The following is a 14,956-nucleotide window of genomic DNA, read 5'->3' as shown; positions in this document are numbered from 1 at the left end:
ATCTGAGCTCTTTACTCCAAAGGCCGCTTTAATTTTCCTGTATGAAGTATCTATCTTCCATTTAGTTAGATATGCTTCCAAAGCCTTAACTCTAGTCATTCCAGCTTAGCCATTCTGCAGTTCCTGTGAATCTTATTTTCTAGACAATTGTATTCCTTTTCACCTACTTAATTTGCTACATTTTTATATTTTCTCCTTTCATTGGCTACAACCAATATCTCCTGTGTTACCCAAGGATTTCTACTACACCTTGTCTTTTTACGTATTTAATCCTCAGCTGCCTTCACTATTTCATCTCTCAAAGCTACACATTCATCTATCTTGTACTGTAATCCATTCCCCTACAGTATACAATCGTTGCCCAATGCTCTCTCTGAAACTCGCAACAACCTCTGGTTCTTTCAACTTACTCAGGTCCCATCTCCTTAATTTCCTACATTTTTCAATTTCTTCAGTTTTAACCTACTGTTCATGACCAATAAACTGTGATCAGAGTCCACATCTGCCCCTGTAAATGTCTTACCATTTAAAATCCGGTTCCAAAATCTCTGTCTTACCATTATATAATCAATCTCAAATCTTCTGGTCTCCAGGTCTTTTCCATGTGTAGAACCATGTTTCATGTTTCTTAAATCAAGTGTTAGTGATGATTAAACATGCTCTGTGAAAAATTCTAACGGGTGCCTTTCTCTTTCATTCCTGTCCTCTAGCCCATATTCATGCATAATTTTTCCTTCTCTTCCTTTTCCTACATCAAATTATAGTGCCCCATCACAATTAAATTTTCATATCCTGTAACTATATGAACAATTTGTTTTATCTCATCATATATTTCTTCAATCTCATCATCATTTGCACAGCTAGTTGCCAAATAAACTTGTATGACTGTGGTGTGAGTGGGCTTCATGTCTATCTTGGCTATGATAATGCATTCACTATGCTGTTCATAGTAGCTTATGCACATTCCTATTTTCCTATGCATTTTTAAACCTACTCCTGCATTAGCCCTATTTGATTTTGTATTTATAAATCTGTACTCACCTGACCAGAAGTCCACCAAACTCCACTAATTCACGCTACATACGAGGGACATTTCATAAACAATGTACACCACTTTTTTTTACCTACACATTTCTTTTTTAATATCTCTTTCACGTCCTTCAGTATAGACTCCCTGATTCTCTGTGACTGAATCCTAATGTATTGGAAGCTTTATTATTCCATCCAGGACACCACTTCTGTTCATCTGTCAAATGACTCAGGTAATGGTTCTAGAAAGCCCTTCCAGAGTATGTCAACAACTTCCATGAATAGTTTTTTTTTAACTTGGAGAACAAGTGAAAGTCTGGTAGATTCATGTCCAGGCTGTAGGGGGGATGTTGCAACACTTCCCATCTGTATTTGTGCAGTTTTTGGGCTACTACATTGCCGATATGCTGGCGAGCATTGTTGTAGAGAATGAGTGGCCCAGCCTTGAGCAACTAAGGTTGGGTTTGGTGCATTGTTCTGTGCAGTTTTGCATGAAGTTACAATAATACACTGCTGTGATACTGGTTCCACAGGCATTCTATATGTCATTATGATTCCTTGGTGATCATAAGCAAAAATCATCATTTGCTTGAACTTTGATCGACAGCATCAAAATTTTTTAAGATGTGGGGAATCTGGAGCTCTCCACTCATTGAATTGGGATTTCAACTCCAGTTTAAAGTCTCTAATCCATGTTTAATAAATAATGACAATTCGACACAAGGATCCTTGACCTTCAGGGTTGAATCATTGTTTGAGCAAGGCCACAATGTCCAGGTGTTCCCGCTTGTCTTCAGCAATCAAATAATTTGGGACCCATTTCCTGTGGCTTCAGAGAGTTCCTCACAAGTCACGCTGTGATCTTCTTTAACAGAATCTGCCACAAGTTTCACACTTCATTCATCTGTTGATGCTTAACTTAATGCACCATGAATTTGTGTTGGGTTTTTGCCATGTAAAGTTTTGATCTTGATGTATGATCTGTGGTCTTCAGTGATCACAGTACCTGAGACCACTGCAGGATCCATGTGCTTCTCCTTCGAACTCCCATAACATCTGCCAAATTTTCAAAATTGTTACATCAAACAGTCCAGCTGCGCATTATTTATGAAATGTCCCTTGTATAACTCCAATCAAACCACTTCCCTTTTTAAATCTTCTAACCTATTTGCATGATTAAGGGATCTAACATTACACCTTTTGACACATAGAATACCAATTTCGTTTTTCCTGATGATGGCATCTTCATGAGTAGTCCCTCCCGGAGATCTGAATGGGGGACTATTTTACCTCTGGAATATTTTACACAAGAGGATGCCATCATCATTTAATCATACCATAGAGCTGCATGCCCTCAACAAAAATCATGGCTGTAGGTTTGCCTTGCTTTCAGCCATTCACAGTACCAGCACAGCAAGGCCATTTTGGTTGACATTACAAGACCAGGTCAGTCAATCATACAGACAGTTGCTTCTGCAACTGCTGAAATGGCTGCTGCTGCTCCCCAGGAACTATATGTTTGTCTGACCTCTCAACAAATACCCCACCAATTTGGTTGCACCAACAGTACAGTTATTGTATCACTGAAGCATGCAAACCATCTCACCAACAGCAAGGTCTATGGTTCATGGACAGTGATCTCATATTATGTGTGTGGTTAAAATGATTCTCCTCAAATAATTTTTGTCTGCAGTGGAGGAAGATTATAATTTCATAAATGTAAATAGAGGAAACAGTTAGGATTTGCAGTTTCCAAAATAGTGGGCAACAAGATCCTGTTTGCTGTGCAGTGCACATGTATCTGATAATATTCTTCTGTGGTTTCGGTATTCGAGATACACTATTTGAACTTCCCCAGAAAATTATACAATACCTAGTGACAGGTTCAAAATAACTATAATATGCTACTTTTTATGTACTCAGGTCAGTAGACTTCACCAGTATTTGCACTGCAAATACAAAACTGGTTAGTTTATTTGTTAGGAAGTCAATATGTGTATTCCAGCTTAAGTTCTCCACATTTAGTCCCAGGAATTTGACTGTGTCAGCTTCTTCCATAAGTTGATTGTTATGTTGTATTTTAAGTTCCACACATTTCAAATGTTAACTGATGGGGAATTTATATTTGTGGGTAAGTCATTTACATAGAAAAGGAATAAGATTGGCCTCAAAATGGCACCTTGAGGCTCATGTTGTGATACTGTACTCCATTTAGAATAATAATTCACTGCATTTGAAGTGATACAAAAAATATAAGTATGCCATAAGAGAAAAACTGAGTTCAGGCTGGGGAACATAAAATATGATGTCTGCCAAATATTGTTCTGTATCCATTTGTTTCCATAACTGTTCATACGTTCTTTATATATATCATGATTTTATATATCATGATTCATAACACCCATCATGAAGAAGAGGCTTCAGGGATGTGCAACAAGTCAAATTATACATTTACTAGTAGAGGTAGCAATTGCATGCTAGTTCTCTATGGTAAATTAATAAACAATTATGGTTAGTGCTAATCTACTTTCAGTGATACTTATTGGAATTAACTTTTAGATTACTTTATTGCTGTACACATTATCAGAAAAACAACCAATTAAAAATGCATCACTATTACATTTCTTACACTATTCAGCTGGTTTTTTTTTTTGGTTTCTTTCTCTTTACCTCATCCATGAGATTAAATGTTCATGTGATTTTTCATAATTCTCTGATTGTTGTCCATATACTAACAAAGTCAAAACTTGTCTAATACAAACATTAGTGTTAAATAGAATTTACATCGTAAGTTCAAATATTCAGACAAATTACAGGAATGGTGAATAAGGTACTCTTTTAATATGGCTTTCAATATTTGTGGATTTCAAGTTTCTTGCCTTATATCTGCTGGGCCCTTGCTAATGCCTTTAGAACCTGTATATAAAACTGCTTTGTGAACCTTAAATAATGATGCACAGCCCTTGCAGAAAATACTTTTACTCCTAGCACTGTGATTGTGGTGATCCTAAATTCACTCTTATTGTTAAACAAGAACATTATTAGGGATAATTGTATTGACATGTAACTGTAATAATTTATAGTCTCTGAAGAGACTTTTGCACAGTATTTGGTTGTCAACTTTACAAAATATTCTTATGGCCTGCATCAGTAGAATAAATATCTTTTCGCAGAAGATTGTAATGTAAATAATACTGAATTTAAGTATGCAAAGTATGCTAATCCCTCTGGCTATAGTTCAATCCAATGAGAGAAATATCTATAAGCAAAGCATGCAAAATAGAACTTTTTAGTCAATTTATTCATATGCTGGTGCCAACTCAGTTTCTTATCCATCTGGATGGCAAGGAATTTCATCAAATGCAGAGTTTTGTTTTGTGTGTGTACTGTGATGTCTGTCGCTAGTACTTACAAGTAATTTTATTTGTTTGGAATTGCACAGTATGAATCTCTGTAAAATGGCAAATTAAGCAGTGAACCATTTGTAAACCTTTTCAAATTTTTTCCTGATTATATTTAAAAACAAAGATGATGTGACTTACCATACGAAAGCGCTGGCAGGTCAATAGAAACACAAACAAACACATACATACACACAAAATTCTAGCTTTCGCAACCAATGGTTGCTTTGTCAGGAAAGAGGGAAGGAGAGGGAAAGACGAAAGGATGTGGGTTTTAAGGGAGAGGATAAGGAGTCATTCCAATCCCGGGAGTGGAAAGACTTACCTTAGGGGGAAAAAAGGACAGGTATGCACTCGGACACACACACACATATCCATCTGCACATACACATCCCGGGAGCGGAAAGACTTACCTTATGGGGAAAAAAGGACAGGTATACACTCGCACACACACACATATCCATCCGCACATACCCTCTCCCTTAAAACCCACATCCTTTCGTCTTTCCCTCTCCTTCCCTCCTTCCTGACGAAGCAACCATTGGTTGCGAAAGCTAGAATTTTGTGTGTATATGTGTTTGTGTTTCTATCGACCTGCCAGTGCTTTTGTATGGTAAGTGACATCATCTTTATTTTTAAATATATTTTTCCCGCGTGGAATGTTTCCCTATTATATTCATATCATTAATTTGAACCCAACAATTACTTTTGTTATTGTCACTGTTGCATTTCGAAATCTTTTCTGTCGTCTTATTTTCTCTTTCTGTTTTTTGCCAGTAGTTTCATTTTGTATTCACCTTCTCCTTTTTACCATAATCTACTATACAATTTTATCCCACCGATATATACTCAATAATACGTAATACGTAATAATACGTAACCCACTTCCAAACCATAACCAAAAAAATTTTTTTCCGCTTTCAACACTACCGCCGCTATAAAATCCACCGTTTCTAGTTCACAAACAGTTCCTTTCACCTATTAAACAACCATTTCGGCTAGTTCTAATAACTTTCACTTTATTTCCATTTCCGTTTTTTCACACATCATTGATCATTTTTAGCTGCATCCCACAGGTTTTAACGTCATTATTTCTTCGTCAGACAATTGTTAGCCTCATTCTCATAATCTGCCACCACAAAACCACTCCTTTTAATACATTTACACGTAGGTTTTTCGCAATTTTCCCGAATTTCTCCACCCTTTAACGTGTTTTGGCGGCAACACAACCACCTAACCTTTATGCACATCGTTGTCTACCAACCCAAGTTCACCACAGGATCAACACAGCCCAGCTTTAACCAACACTTTTTCGCCTTTTTTTCACACCAGATCTCCAGTTGCTTTCTAGTTCACCTTTATCTCTCCCCATATATATATATTTTTCATTTTCATTTCAGCCTCTTGTTACACTTTCCACCTTCTAATACCATGTCACCCTCACAACACCCCCACAACGACCCCATTAAGTTTTATTTACATTCCCTCCGCAAACATGCCTTCGCCCTAGCCAGATTACACTCCCATATTTTATTTTCTCAGGCTTGTCTGACATTTGGCATTACCCCCAAAGGCCTCACACTTAAAGTTCCCATCTCTGGCTGCAACCCTTCTTTAAAAGGTCTGTGTATGTGCGGATGGATATGTGTGTGTGTGCGAGTGTATACCTGTCCTTTTTTCCCCCTAAGGTAAGTCTTTCCGCTCCCGGGATTGGAATGACTCCTTACCCTCTCCCTTAAAACCCACATCCTTTCGTCTTTCCCTCTCCTTCCCTCTTTCCTGACGAAGCAACCATTGGTTGCGAAAGCTAGAATTTTGTATGTATGTATGTGTTTGTTTGTGTTTCTATCGACCTGCCAGCGCTTTTGTATGGTAAGTCACATCATCTTTGTTATTAAATATATTTTTCCTGCATGAAATGTTTCCCTATTATATTCATATCATTTTTTCCTGATTATGTTAGATATGGGTGTGTTTCTATCCTTTATTAGTTTGCTTATTGTTTGTCCATAATAAGTTGATAATTTTCGCTGGTGCTGCCAGTAACATAGAAAATTGCCTCCAATTTATAGACATTAATTTGTTTTCAAATGCTGCCAATATTTCCTCATGTATCATGGCTGCTTTCATATAAGCAGAGCCCACAGGTAACAGTGCCAGCACTGCAAGATGGTGTCAGTGCTGCTTTTCCCTTATTGCTCCTCTCTCCCTCAGCATTCATAATACAGGGGGCAAGGCCCTCCTCAAACAATTCCTAACAGCCACCACACAAGTTGTCAACTTATAATGGCAAACAGTAGGTGATCATCAGACATTAGTGTTGTCTGTCGTTTGTGTAGCAATGGGATACTGTGCCAATCACAGTTTGGATTTCAGGAGACACAATCTACTGGGATAGCTATTTGTATAGTCACTGAACACAGAATAAATGATAAATGATAAAATATGACAATTTGGGATCTTCTGTGACTTACCCAAGAAACTTGGTTGTGTCAATCATAATATTCTACAGAGAAGTTAAGTTTTTATGTAGTATGTAGTTCAGCTCATGCCTGCTTTAGTTATTATTTAAGAAACAGAATGCAGAAAGTTATCCTAGGCTGCCTAAATAATACAAAGAGGGCAGCCACATCATGTGCATGGGGAGAAAGCACAATGGGAGTTCCACAGAGCTTGATTACTGGCTCACTACTGTCCTTCATTTATGTTAATGCACACATTTTATTTGAATCAAGAGGGAGGATTAGTCCCATTTGCCAATGATACAAGCATTGTACAAACAACAAAAACAGTAACAGATATTTAGATATTTTTGTGAATGTCACTGACTGATTGCTTACAAATAGAACTAGCTTTTTTAAAAAAATAAATACAAAAACAGCTCATTCAGTTTTGCACTGCCAAAAGCAACATACCTCCTATTAACCTAGTATGTCAGAAGAAATAATTAACAAAGTAGAAAGTTCTAAGTTCTTTCTTTTTGAGTCGTTGGTCTTTTGACTGGTTTGATGCAACCCATCACAAGTTTCTCTCTTGTGCCAACTGCTCAGAATAGCACTTGCACCTTACATCCTCAAAGTCAAATGGTTCAAATGGCTCGAAGCACTATGGGACTTAACGCCTGAGGTCATCAGGCCCTTAGACTTAGAACTACTTAAACCTAACTAAGCTAAGGACATCACACATGTCCATGCCCGAGGCAGGATTCGAACCTGCGACCGTAGCAGCAGCACGGTTCTGGACTGAAGTGCCTAGCACTGCTCGGCCACAGCAGCTGATCTTACATCCTCAATTAGTTGTTGTTTGTGTCCTAGTCTCTGTCTTCCCCTACAGTGTTTACCCTCTACAGCTCCCTCTTGTGACATAGAAGATATTCTCTGATGTCTTGAAGCATGTGCTATCATCCTGTCCCTTCTTCTTGTCAGTGTTTTACATATGTTCCCTTCTTCACCAATTCTGTAGAGAACCTCGTCATTCCTTATCTTATCAGTTCACCCAATTTTCAACAGCCTCCAATAGCACCAAATCTCCAGCACTCAAATTCTCTTCCTTTCTGGATTTCCCACAGTCCATGATTCACTTCCATAGAATTCTGTGCTCCAAATGTGCATTCTCAGAAGTTTTTCTTTTAATTAAAGCCAATGTTTGATAACGGTAGCTCGTCTTTGGCCAGGAATGCCCTCTTTGCCTTTTCTAGTCTGTTTTTATGTCCTCCTTGCTTCATCCATCACATGTTATTTTGGTCCCAAGGTAGCAGAATTTCCTCTTTGTCTATTTCCCAGTCCTCATGTTTGATTTTAAGCTTATCACTAAATGTGTTTCTGTTATTCCTTTTATTTAAATCTTTCTTTGGTTTTCTGTCAATTCATATTCACACTCATTAGACTGTTCATTCCATTCAACATATCTCATAATTCTTCTTCACTTCCACTAAGGAACACAATGTTGTTAGCTCCATTATCATTGCAATGCTGCTTGTCTGTTGCCTCATTCATTTCATCAAAATTACAACATTCAAATAATGTGCCATGGCCCACTCCATATTATACTACTAAGTGGCAAAGTGTAATGTTCTCTGACATATCTTGCTTCGACTTATCACAAAATGAAAGCAATGTATATGCTAGACACTACCTCACTGAACACAATCAAGCAGACTGCATTGTTGAGTGACGTAGTGGACAAATGTGTAGTGTCATATTTTGGAGCACCATTGGCTATAAAATGATCTCATGTTCTATGTATTGAGGATAATATGAACAGCAACCACTTCATAAGGAAGATTGCAGATCGTGAGACACTGTCCCCTCTGCAGGCAGCTTCACATGCCATATTTCTGCCCTATCACATGGTCAGAGAAATGTGCAAGCCATTTTTGAAGAACAAGGGGTACCATTGATTTGCTGGCCTGCAGGTTCACCTGCCATGTATCTCATCAAACATGTCTGGGACATGGTAGGTCAGCAACTTGTTTATTTCTGACCCTCCTGCAATCACTGTCAATGCTTTGTAGATGTATCTACAAATTGTGTAGCAATCTGTACCCCAGCAGCATACCGTGGTGTCAGATTGCATCTACAGTTCTGTAATTATAATCATTTGGGTATTGTCATTTCCTAGTTTATGGAATAAAATTCATTATAACCACATCTCTCCTCCTTGGTGTTGGTATTTTCACACACAGTTGTGTGTGTTCCTGTGTCTTTTTCCAATTTTTCTGTATACTTCTTCTGCTTTCGATTTTTGAGAATTGCATTTGGTATTACTAGTTTAAATGTATTACAGAATTCAAGGAGTTTTGCTTCCCTTATGTTACTATTGACAAGCCTGTATTTCCGCCTAATTGTGCTTTGAATTCCTTTCCTACTACAATGTTCCAGCTTTAAATTCCTTTACATCCTGAATCACTCATTCAGTTCCCTCACATACTTTCTAGGTTGTCATTCTCTGCTTGTAAAATTCACATGTGTACCTGAATTAGAGATGCTGAAGTTGGTTTGGTTTTGATTCTGTTGAAAACTATCCTACTGTTAAACTTTTAATAGTAACTCACTACCAGTGCCTTCCTATTCATGATGAATCCCGCACCTGTTACAACATTTTGGTATTATCCTATACTCACCTGACTAAATGTCTTTCACCATTTCACCATTACACCTCACTGACCTCTGCTACAGCTGTTTCAAACCCTTGCATTTTCCTTTTCAAATTTTACAGTTTCCTGAGCTGCAGGAGTTCACTGTCATATGTCTGTGAGGTGTGCTTGCTTGTGTGTATGAATGGTGTGTGTCTCTCTGTTTCTCATTTGTTGATGAAGGCTGTGGCTGGAAGCTTTGTGTAAATGTCTTTTATTGTGCCTGTCTGTGACTTAATGTGTCTTCCTTATTGTAAGTAGCAATCTATATTTTCCTACAGTCTAGAAACTTTACTTTATAAAATTCATAGAGCAAAGTTACAGCAAGCTGAAGCATACTGGTACAATGGTAATTGCTTACTAAATACCTTACGTCAAAATTTTATGAAACCTAATGAAAATGTTTTTGAAACCTATACTGTCTACTGCCCATCATGAAAGCTGGAGCGCCCAGTAGAGGGTGATACAAACCAGGTTGACTACCACTGCTCTAACACATAGGGTGTTACACTCTCAATGGTTGCGAAACCTTTACCTCATGGGCACCCTTTTATTAGTTTAGTTAGCCCAGGAGGGATCATCATGAAATATTCTTAATTAGAGGTTACTTTTCCAATGGCCACTGTCTGTGTCCTTAACACAATAGTTTCCTCATTTACTTTCTGTATTACCAGGACTTCTTAATCTATGCAGATACTCCTACCTATTAAGTGCAGTTTGCCATCCCAAGAGCTGAAGGGTGCCCTGATCATTTTTGGCTTCACTTTCATCTTCTTAATAAAAAGCCACTGGAAACTTAAGTTTAACTTTGTAATTGTCTCATACAATTATTTTTAGGGGAAATGTAACTTAATTGAATAGAATATTTGCTATACAGGAATAGGGCATGAGAATATTATTTGTTTTCAGAGGTTACATATCATACATTCATCATTTAGGGAATATTAGCATACAGGATGTATCCAGAAAATAAGTTGAATAAATCCGTAAAAAAACCAATTTATTGAAATAAAAGTACAAATGTTAAGTAGTCTTCAAAATAGCATCCTTGGGAATCAGTACACTTTTTATAGTGATTCTGCCATCTCTGATAGACTTCCTGGAACACACTGATGGGAACATCCTTCAGACACCTCATCCTGGTGGCTTCCATGGTATCTGCCATCCCAAAATGATGGCCCTTTATGTTTCTCTTTATTTGAGGAAACAAAAAGAAGTCTGTTGGTGCCTTATCAGTATTCCATGGTGGCTGGAGCATTGTTGCCACACCGTGCTTTGCCAGGAACTCACTAACAATGAAGGCAGTATGGGAAAGCATGTTATCATAATGGAGTCACCTATTTACAATAATCTCCTTCCTGGCAAGGACCACCCAGTTTTGCAGCCTTTCAAGGACTTTCAAGTAAAATCAGCTACTGACAGTTTGTTCCCACAGCTCAAACTCCAAATGGACATTGCCTTTGGAATAAAAAAAAGATGAGCTTCACTTTCACCCAGGTTTTTGTCATCCTTGCCTGTTTTGCTTCAGGGAAGCCCTCATGTGCCACTCTGCACTTTGTCTGTTTCATCTACATCTGCAATGATTCAATGGCATGTCACTGTTCAGTGAATTGTGGCATTTTGATCTCTTGATACTTCACTTGAATCCAAGCACACACATGAGAAATCCACACTGGGCAACAGCCAGCAGGCAACTGGTACAGAAACATTACCTTTTCAAGACTGCCCACCAACTTTTCCCCCACCAATTGCAGAACTGCAATCTTCTGGGTTGGCAGGAAAAAAATCATTCAACTTACTTTCCGGACACACACTGTATATACAATATATTTACCTTTTAATGCTGTTAATTGTGAGTATGTTAAAGAGATAGAGGGAACTGACTATACAGTAAACATCATGATAAAAGAAAAATGTTCTTAGACTTGTACCATTTTCTGTGAAATTTGTACATCTGTTAAGAATTTAGAATTCAGTCAATTGTTGAGCTCAAAAAGTTCTGAAAATACTACACAGATGTACAATATAAGTTTAGAATTAATGAGAAGCGAATCTATCAGCCTCTGTATCAATAAATTGTATTAATTTATGGTCCCTCCCACACTCTATTATAGATACATCTCTGGTTACCTTTTAGAGATGGTAACATCAATGTGCTGTTTTGTTTACATAACAGCTTTCGCTACTTGATAAAAAAAAGTTGCAATAGTATGATTAGAAAAGCAGCTGCTTTTTTCAAAAGTAATGGCTTTTCTATCTGTGGAATAAGACATAACTTATTATTACTTGAAATATGCATACTTAACATATGTTTCCAATTATATTTGCATTAATAACTACTGATGGATAATGTAAACCATAATGATGATCTGTCACAGTGTTTTTGCTAATATGTAACTGGCCCATTCCACATTCCTCAATGTTTATCCTCTTTCTGAGACTTATGAAATATATGTTAAATAGTACTTAGAATATGATGATACTTAATCAATTACTTAAATGTTTAAAATAAAATCGGAAATGTTTTCAGTTTGGGGCAGAACATCTGGACTCAAATACTCTTTTAAGAATGAATACATTTTGTAAAATTGTCACTGCACTACAAAAGTAACACAATTGTAAGTAAATCTCCCTAGACACCCTAAAACAATACTGCCAAAGAAAATTTGCAGCACAACAACTGTTAACTGGCAAATTTACGTAACATGGATGATTTATAGATCATATAATATTACAGTTTTCATGTTTTTCTTCATTTGAGTATGAAAGCAATGAGTCACTATCTGTAACAAATAATCTAAGCTAAAATGTTTTCTTCCAGAGTTTTCTGATGTTGCATTGTGATGAGATATGAGGATTTTGGATAGTAGGATGCCGTGCAAGTGTCTGTGCACTTACTGACGATCTGCAGGCAGCTCGTTGCAATTCAAACAGGATGCCCAGCTTCTGCCTCGTTTCTTCTTTCTGCCAGAGTGCATGATGGACACACATACATTCCAGTTAGCGAAGATCTAGCTGAATTTCAGCATATGCCTCAAACCAAGAATTAAGAATTCCATTTTGCTTGCATATTAATGAATCAGGAGGAAAGAATAAATCATTTCAGTGCTACATTCTGCCTTATGATGGTCATAGAAAATGCATTCCATTCTTGTAGTGTGTCCTGTGTTCTTCCAAGTATTTACAAGACAAGTATATGTCCATTCCTTATGTTCTTCCAGTGTTCAAATCTCTGTTAGTTTGGTAAATTTCATGCATATTTGTCACAGAGCTTTAAAAATTACTTCTCAAGGAGTTTCTGTAATAACTGGCATAAATGTGAAAAAAAGTTATAAATGAAACTAAAAGAAGTTATAGATGTTTAGTAACAGTAATTTCATGATGTTATCTTCAGTCATTTCTCAAATTCAGTAGTGAGTAATGTTTTTTTTTTCTGTGTCATAAAGAAGAAATGTTATGTTCAACAGCTATTAAATGCTTCAGTATACTTCTTCTACATATCAAGTGAAATATTATATTTTTGGGTATCTGTTAGCATGATGATAGATTTGTCAGTAGAAGCAGTTTCCCTTAATATCATCACACTGTAATTGTGTTAATTTGATTGTATGAGTTTCCACAAAAAATTGACTGCATTTTTCATCTTTATGACAAAGAAGCACTTTTATGTCTGCCAAATTATAATATTTATTCAAGTCAGATAAACAAGTGGCTCTGTATCTACTGTAACCAAAACAGTTGAAAGGTATTTCAACTGTTATGAACCTGCCTCATTATTTTATGAGCTTTCTAGTTGTTTCAAATCTGATTTGCTGCTGTTGTGACTTGTCATGTTAAGACTGAAGAAGGTAAATTAATGAAACTAATTAAATCGCAGTGTATCTGACAGAACTACATTTGTGAGGTACCTTGGTATTAACTGCATGTTTGTTCTAACTCCAAAGGTAATTAAATATATAAATGATTTTGACAAAAATTTGCTTCACTATGCCTTACTCAAGTAAATGTTTTACAGAAACAGTTATAAAATATCTAAAGTGGATTTATAATGGAAATCTAATAAATGGAATATTCTGTATTTATAAAGGTTATCTGTTACATATTTTTCTAAATGCATTCCAAATGAATATCTGACAACAATCCAACTTAAAAATATGTAAAATATGATAAAGGCAACACTCACTACAGTGGATTGAAGTGTGGAGCACAGACATATATAACAGAAAACAAAATTCATACGAGCTTTTGAGCACTGGTTTTTTTCTAGTAGTAGTACATACATTCACACACACACACACACACACACACACACGCGCGCGCACACACACACACACACACACACACACACACACACACACACACACACACACACCATAATGCACTATGAGGGAATTATCCAAATAAGATGGGAATTGGTAGATGTGATATACATGTACCAATAAACAAATGATGACAATTTCAGAAAAGTTGGATGATTTATTCAAAAGAGAGAGAGCTTCACAAACTGAACAAGTCAATAATGTGTTGATCCACATCTGGCCCTAATGAAAGCAGTTGTTTGGCTTGGCATTGGTTGATAAGAGTTTTGGGGTGTCCTTCTGAGAATATGATGTCAAATTGTGTCCAAATGGTGCTTTAGATAATCAAAGTCCTGAGCTGGTTCGAGCGCCCTACTTACAACGCTCCAAACATTCTTAATTGGGGAGAGGTCCGGTGACCTTGATGGCCAAGACAGGCATGAAGCAAGCAGAGGAAACTCTCACCATATGTGGGTGGGCATTATCTTTCTGAAGTTTAAGGCCAGGATGGCTTGTCTTGAAGGGCATAAAACAGGTCATAGAAGATCATCAATGTACTGCTGTAGTCAAGGTTGCTGTGGATGAGAACCAAAGCGTTCCTGTTACGAAATGAAATGGCATTCTAGACCATCATTCCTGATTGTTGGGCTGTATGGCAGGTGACAGATTGGTGTCATGCCCCTGTCTGGGGCATCTTCTTACACCTCTTTGCTTGTCATTTGGGCTCAATTTGAAGCAGGACTCACCACTGAAAATATTTCCACTCCAATCAATAAGATTCCAATCTGAAGACCTGTCTGGAGACACCCCAGACTGTGATGGGATAGTGACAAGACTGTCACCTGCCATATAGCCTGACAACCAGGAATGATGGTCTGTGGTGCTTTGGCCATAGGGGTGAGTCTGACCCATCTGACATGTTAGCCTGCCTGTTTGGATAAAAATAAAGAAAGCTCAAACAATATATTATTTGCTGGGATGACAATGACTTTATTTGTTCATAGATCAAATAATACAGAAAATCTTTAATTTAATGATCCGAATTCATCTAAAGATGACCAATGTAAATCTCCTAGGCTGTGCACTTCTGGAGG

At 37.2% G+C, this 14,956-nt stretch overlaps 1 protein-coding gene across 1 annotated transcript in view; it reads right to left on the bottom strand.

Annotated features, from left to right (window-relative positions):
• The window catches only part of LOC126474415 (glutamate receptor ionotropic, NMDA 2D-like), a 580,517-nt gene that overhangs the window by 55,381 nt on the left and 510,180 nt on the right, over nt 1-14,956 (bottom strand). Inside the window, exon 12 of the mRNA XM_050101884.1 lies at nt 12,463-12,528. Coding sequence (XP_049957841.1) covers nt 12,463-12,528 — 66 coding nt within the window. The remainder of the gene's footprint in view (nt 1-12,462; nt 12,529-14,956) is intronic.

This window comes from Schistocerca serialis, chromosome 4 (genome assembly GCF_023864345.2).
Source record: "Schistocerca serialis cubense isolate TAMUIC-IGC-003099 chromosome 4, iqSchSeri2.2, whole genome shotgun sequence".
Taxonomy (NCBI): domain Eukaryota; kingdom Metazoa; phylum Arthropoda; class Insecta; order Orthoptera; family Acrididae; genus Schistocerca; species Schistocerca serialis.
The sequence above is the reverse complement of the archived record's forward strand: the minus strand, read 5'-3'. Positions and strand labels throughout refer to the sequence as shown.